Raw genomic sequence first — 6,880 nt, forward strand, 5'->3', positions numbered from 1 at the left:
ACATGAGTTATCTATAAAAAGCAATACGGCACAAAATATTTCTGAAAACGTTCAAAAACTTGCTTTACACTTGTGTAAAGCAATGTGTACTGCTTTCCAGACGCAATTTGTAAATACCCCGCCCAGCGTGTGAATGCTGGGCGGGGGAAAAATTGTGGATTACTGCTACAGAATTGTGGATAGAATTGTGGACAGCGTTCACACGCTGGGCGGGGTAGGATTGTGGGTATTTTGGCTCGTTGAGGATCCAGAGATCTCGGAATTCTCCAAAATAAAGGATGCGAAAAGGGCGCGAATTTTCGAGCGTTCTCAACATTGGAACAGTGCTTGTCTGCGTTCTATGACGTAGCGTGCTTAAATGGGCGGCCGTTGAGCACGCTTCCTAACCCTTAGGGAAACAGCCTGGGTGAACAGAAGAGAAGAACAACAACAACGACAAGGAGAAGAAATGTTTTATGACGAGGCTTCAAGGTGAGTTTCCAGGTGAGATGTGAACACCACCTGCCAGGGAACAGGGGAAGTACAACCCAGCTCTACGCAGGTCGCTCCACGTTGATGGTCGTGGCCGTGGCCATGAAGCATCGCTGGAACAGGCGCTCCGGCTCGGGGGGCTGGTTCTCACAGTCCAGCTTCCCCCTCACAAAGTGTCTCCGCAGCCCCTGGGGTCCGGCAGGGCCTACCGGCTGGCTGGAGACATGGGGTCTGGGGTCCGGGGGTCTGGAGACTGGAGCCAGTGAGCCAGGGGGAGGTTTGATTAAAGGGGAAGATACAGTTCAACACTCTTTTTTGAAAAGTTCTTAAAAAAAGAGACACCAAGACAATGAAAGAAACTCTAAACAATGTGCAGGAAAATAGAATATTTATGTTGAATAGTTTTCATGAAGACGGAATAACCTTGACTTCAGTTGAATAAATATAGAATCATCACAATATTTTGAAAACGAAAGAAGTGCACTTTAGAGGTAATAACTTAATTTCCCCCTGTCATTTTCCTATTCCTATTCCGATTGTTATGCAATACAATCTCAAAATGTTAAAAATAATTATACCGGATACATTTATTTGAATCGCCCCGAAAGCTTTTTGATGAATTTTGTGAAATAAAATACCTGAAGTTTTTATATAGCCATGTGCACAGCTACAAATTGTTCCAAAGTGGATTATCTTAGGTTGCCATGACATTTGATGCGCACAACATTTTGCCAAGATCAGAAGTGAAACCTAAGATGGCTGCCGTACATACCTGTTGTTCTAAGATGGAGGCCGTTGTCCAGGCCTCTGGGTTTAGTAGACATGAAGAGGTAGCACAGGACACACAGGGTGATGATGAAGGCCAGCAGCACCACCGCCGCAATGGACAGACCTATGAGCGCCCCTACACTGGAACATAGATGCAGAAAAGGAACACGGAAGAAGAAGAGGTGTTTATCAGTTGTTTGTTTCCTATGATGCACTTCTTGACCCCTGGGGCCCTTACCTTGAGCTTGAGCGAAACCCTTACCTGGACGCACCCTTTACTAAATGGGTTTAAACATGATAGCTAAACAAAACAAATTGCAATTAAAGTCAGGAACAATTTATAGCTTATAATGTATGTAATATATAATATATCATGAAAAAGGCTATATCGATTTTGAGGCCACATTTGGTAGTCAGTGAATGATGGCATGCTAATGTAAACATGTTTATGCATCATGAAATGCTAATGTCAGCATCAGCTAATAGGGCCGTGAACTGACAGTACTTGCATTTATTTATTTATTTTGCATTTATATTATGTGTACATTTTTTAACTTCCTACTCTCTGCTGCAATACATGTACTGATGATTAACACTTTGACATTTAACATTTTTAACGGTACTAACGGCACATGTAATTATTCTGATGATTATCCAAGATGAAACTCTGCCTCACTCACTGTTACATAAATAACACAGAAATTAACCCATAACTTAAACTCTGATAAAGGGGCCTCCAGCAACCTCAAAGTATCGCTGTTGAGGAATAGTTCATCTAAACAGCAGTTGAATGGAAATCTCTGTTGCATTTTGTCATATTGTATAGATGATGTGTCAGCATTCACAGGCCTGTAGGAAGTAAATATGGGTACGCGATTTGCGAAACGCCAGCAGATTTTGAAAATACACAACTCAAATGGTCCTACCCCCTCTCCTTCAACGCTGACTCTGACTCCACCCGTTCCAAGTACCTGGACGCGCAATTCATGCACGAGCGCGAACAGAGATGCGTGAGAGCGAGCCAGGCTAGCGTAGGTTTTCGTTTAACAACATGGCACTACATTCAGCTGTAAGTTGCACCCAGTACCGCGGGAAGTAGGGTTGCTGGGGGTGCTGCAACACCCCCTGTCCGAGGCCCTGTCTTATCACAGAAAACGATCATTTCTAAAAACTCCTGCCAAAGTGGAGATTTCTGAAAACGCCGGTTATGTGTTGTCGTGTCAACGAGGAGAAACGGGATTTTAGGTTTTGAAGCGTCACATTATGCACCAGGAAATGCTTAACGTCATGTGAGCGCCCGCTGTACCGTATTGGTCCGAATATAAACACAAACCCCATTGTAAGACGACCTATATTTGGAAAAACGATTTGAAGACCAGATCTTGATTTCATGAATAAATAAATTGTATTAATTGAAATAATATACGAAAATAAAAAGGCATAGAATAAAACACTGCATTGCCACTAAACAGTAGTTCAAATAGGCCGTACTGATGTGTACACCAAAGACTTCCTGACACTCCTCTGCCCCGCTGCGTTCGCTCTGGCTGTGGTCGCTCCGAACTGTTTCGGCCCGTGGCAAAGCGAGTCATCCTCGCTGCTGTCCAAGGCATGTTGAGACGCAGCATTTATTTAATGCTCATATGACCTAGTGCTGAAAAAAGGTTATATGAAAAAGTGTGAGGGTAGCGGTGGTGCGCTAAACTTGTTCTGTGAGCAGCTGGATGTGAACCATGGTGTGAAGGAAGTGAACACAACGATCGATTTTCAACTGTGCGCGCATGCACTGGTGTAATTGAGCTGCGCTGCTATATATCTTTTTTATCAATGTGACGAGTTGTGAGTTTAGTGCAGTGCAGGCCGGTTTTTTTTTTCCAGCACCCCCTGCTGAGAATACGTTCTCGCGGCCATGGTTGCACCAGATGTTATAAACATTAAACGGTCACATAAATCATTACTATTTTTAGAAAATGTATGTTTGTTTCATATAATTGTATTGGAAGTCCTGGTTTTCACTAGGGTTGCCGCGGTGTGGACATTTTCACACCGAGTAATACACTCGTCTCAACACCGGTATTAACGAGTATAAACGGTATAAAGACCCTTCTCGTCCTTCAGTTGCCGCCAACGTTCGAAAGCAGCGCCTAGGATTATTCTTGATTTCAGTTTTTCTCTTTCAGCGTTTTTATTATCAATTACTCTCTGAAAAAGAGTTTTCCTTCTCTTTACTGGTGGTGGTGGTGGTGGTGGTGGGGATGGTGGCGTCTTGTCTGCCATGGAAATTGTCTTCTACTGCTAGGTCCAAATGTGGATTAACTAGTTCCAGTAGCTACCGCAGGATAACAACAAACAGGAGCTTGCTCTGGGTCACGAGCTCTGGGTCACGAGTACTGCACGAAGGGGTCGCGCGCAGGGCGCGGGGGAGGGGGAGTGCAGTACGACCGTTTGATTGACGTACTTACTGTCCAATGCAACTCGGTGGCAATGGAAATGATTGGCTGGAGTTTTTCGAGCCCTGCCCGTTCCACACATGATTGACAAGTTTAATTTTCATGTCAGTACTTCTGACTCAGTGGCTGTAAGCGGGTTATGATAAGGATTTCAAGTAGTTTTGCAAAAATGGCCAAAAAAGCGAATTCCGTACCCAACCTTTAAAGGACAATGAGGCCGACACTTCAAAGGCTGCGCCTATACTCATAGAATCTGGAGTTACAATACGTTCAGCCATTTACTGTACAATCAGAATTGAATGTGAGGAGGGCTGTCAATCAAATATCGCGCTTCAGAAACGGCCAATGACGTTTGGCCGTTTCACGTATCGCCCTGCCTTGGTTCCCTCCCCCATAGTGCCAAAATTAAATTCGAGCGAGAGCGTAAAAACATCTTTCGCGAGAGGTTTTGCGCGCGCTGAGGTAATTTGCGCACAAGAGAGGCTGTTTTGCGCGCGCTGAGGTAATTTGCGCGCGCGAGAGGCTGTTTTGCGCGCGCAGAGATCATTTGCGCGCTCGCAGTTAATATCTACGCGTGTGGAATAATGTAATACGCCCGAATGCATCTTTTATCACATTAGTGAATTATGGCACTAATGTGACGCCATAGCGTCTCAACATGCCTTGGACAGCAGCCAGCGAGGATGACTCGCTTTGCCACGGGCCGAAACAGTTCGGAGCGACCACAGCCAGAGCGAACACAGCGGGGCAGAGGAGTGTCAGGAAGTCTTTGGTGTACACATCAGTACGGCCTATTTGCACTACTGTTTAGTGGCAATGCAGTGTTTTATTCTATGCCTTTTTATTTTCGTATATTATTTCAATTAATACAATTTATTTATTCATGAAATCAAGATCTGGTCTTCAAATCTTTTTTCCAAATATAGGTCGTCTTACAATGGGGTTTGTGTTTATATTCGGACCAATACGGTACAGCGGGCGCTCACATGACGTTAAGCATTTCCTGGTGCATAATGTGACGCTTCAGAACCTAAAATCCCGTTTCTACCCGTTGACACGACAACACATAACCGGCGTTTTCAGAAATCTCCACTTTGGCCGGAGTTTTTAGAAATGATCGTTTTCTGTGATAAGACAGGGCCTCGGACAGGGGGTGTTGCAGCACCCCCAGCACCCCTACATCCCCCGGTACTGGGTGCAACTTACAGCTGAATGTAGTGCCATGTTGTTAAACGAAAACCTACGCTAGCCTGGCTCGCTCTCGCTCATCTCTGTTCGCGCTCGTGCACGATTGCGCGTCCAGGTACTTGGAATGGGTGGAGTCAGAGTCAGCGTTGAAGGAGAGGGGGTAGGACCATTTGAGTTGTGTATTTTCAAAATCTGCTGGCGTTTCGCAAATCGCGTACCCAACCTTTAAGTTTAACTGTGCGGTTATTACGTTGTGTCCTGTTCCTTTTATTTAAATAGCTACGCCTAACTTATTGCCTATGAATAATTCACGGTCAATTGACCACAGAAAATAAACACACCTAAGATGAAGAATAGGCTACTCGTGATTTTACCAATTCATTTGCATGAGAAAAGTTACTTCTGGAATTGAATAAATCGAATAAAAATGTTCTGATAAAAACAGAACAAAACACATTTGATCATACATCCTAGCGCTGGAATGTCTTTACAAGACCCGCCCAGGTATGGTTAGGTTCTTAATGTAGTTGTATTATTCTTACCTCAGCCACCACATGTAGGCATACTCGTAGGGGAAGAAGCTGTTTGGGTCGTCACAGCAGTACTTGCTGTCGTTGAAGCCGCAACAGTAAACTGCGTTTGAACGGAGGTCCGGTTTTGGGCAAGTAAACGCTCCTACCCACACTTTTTCCGTGTTGTTATAACTCTCGCACACCGAGCTCATGCTTAAAACACGACGATAGAAAGCAACTACTGTTGCTCATATTCAGATGTAAGCATGCGTCCGCGATCAGTCCGGTTATGTATTCCTTCCCCATCATCGAACCCACCTCTTTTCTTATCCCGCCTTTTTCTCCTCCTTTTCCCACTAGATATTACTTGTTCAAATCGAATAAACAGCTGACAGCACATGCTCGCTCTCTCTCTCTCTCTCTCTCTCTCTCTCTCTCTCTCTCTCTCTCTCTCTCTCTCTCTCTCTCTCTCTCTCTCTCTCTCTCTCTCTCTCTCTCTCTCTCTCTCTCTCTCTCTCTCTCTCTCTCTCTCTCTCTCCCTCTCTCTCTCTCTCTTTCATCCTATCCCCTATCCTATCTTATTTTCTAAACACTACATGTCTTCACAATATTTTCCGCATACTTTGGACAGGACAGGGCCTATACTTTATATGACTAAGAGATGTCCTTAGTCATATATTAGATATTAGGGTTGGGAAAATTAGGATAAAAGGCGAAAATCACCATCAAAATAGTGTCTCGGGAGCTTCTTGTCCATAAAAGATTGCTTGCAGGTATAATAGCTAAAGTCGCTAAGATATCTGAGAACCTCTGAACCGCCCTCCATGTGAATGACGTCAAGAGTAGTCCTTTAGTGAACCATAGCAGCATAATCCCAGATCAATCTCCTGGTATTACAGCCATCTTCAATCAAAACAGGACCGAAGCACGCCTTTAATAAGTCAACTACCCCGGACTAGGTAACCTTTACTATGGGCATTGCATTGTGTGTATTCGGCAAAAATCAAGAAAGACATAAATAAAAATGGCAAAAATGTTAAAATGTCAGGGACGGAAGGTAATTTAGCCTGCTCTTGCCAACTTGTGATATGGGCCCATTGGGCCCAGTTGGATTCACCCCAGATTGGATGAATGTATGAATGAATGCATGCCATCTTGTGGGAGAGGATCTAATCCAGAGTAATCCCAGCCAGATGAAGGCAAAGAGAGAGAGGGAGAGAGATGGGAAATATGGGCGAACGGCAAGGATTAGCAACAGGGAAGTCTGGGAAAACAGCTGATCCAGGCCAAACATGCACACGTACACCCTCTATCGCTCTCTCTCCCTCTCTCTCTCTTTATCACTCTCTCTCTCTCTCTCTCTCTCTCTCTCTCTCTCTCTCTCTCTCTCTCTCTCTCTCTCTCTCTCTCTCTCTCTCTCTCTCTCTCTCTCTCTCTCTCACACTCTTTCTCTCACATACACATTCATATGCTAAACATGCAATATGCATC

General features: G+C 44.4%; 1 protein-coding gene across 1 annotated transcript; it reads right to left on the reverse strand.

The window, feature by feature from the left end:
• Positions 1-436: 436 nt before the first annotated feature.
• On the reverse strand, positions 437-5,799 carry LOC115555801 (protein shisa-like-2A). Its single transcript, XM_030372835.1, has 3 exons — positions 5,420-5,799; positions 1,244-1,380; positions 437-724 (listed from the first exon to the last, which is right to left on the reverse strand). The coding sequence occupies exons 1-3, from the start codon at positions 5,599-5,601 to the stop codon at positions 534-536; spliced, it is 510 nt and encodes a 169-aa protein (XP_030228695.1). The 5' UTR covers positions 5,602-5,799; the 3' UTR covers positions 437-533.
• Positions 5,800-6,880: the final 1,081 nt, after the last annotated feature.

The sequence above is a fragment of the Gadus morhua genome, chromosome 12 (assembly GCF_902167405.1).
Source record: "Gadus morhua chromosome 12, gadMor3.0, whole genome shotgun sequence".
Classification (NCBI taxonomy): Eukaryota; Metazoa; Chordata; class Actinopteri; order Gadiformes; family Gadidae; genus Gadus; species Gadus morhua.

Coding starts and splice junctions, on each gene's coding strand:
- LOC115555801 (XM_030372835.1), bottom strand. CDS start 5,601: ATGAGCTCGGTGTGCGAGAGTTATAACAACACGGAAAAAGTGTGGGTA. Junction 1,381..5,419: donor GCCTACATGTGGTGGCTGAG/GTAAGAATAATA, acceptor TCTATGTTCCAG/TGTAGGGGCGCTCATAGGTC. Junction 725..1,243: donor CCTCCATCTTAGAACAACAG/GTATGTACGGCA, acceptor CACTGGCTCCAG/TCTCCAGACCCCCGGACCCC.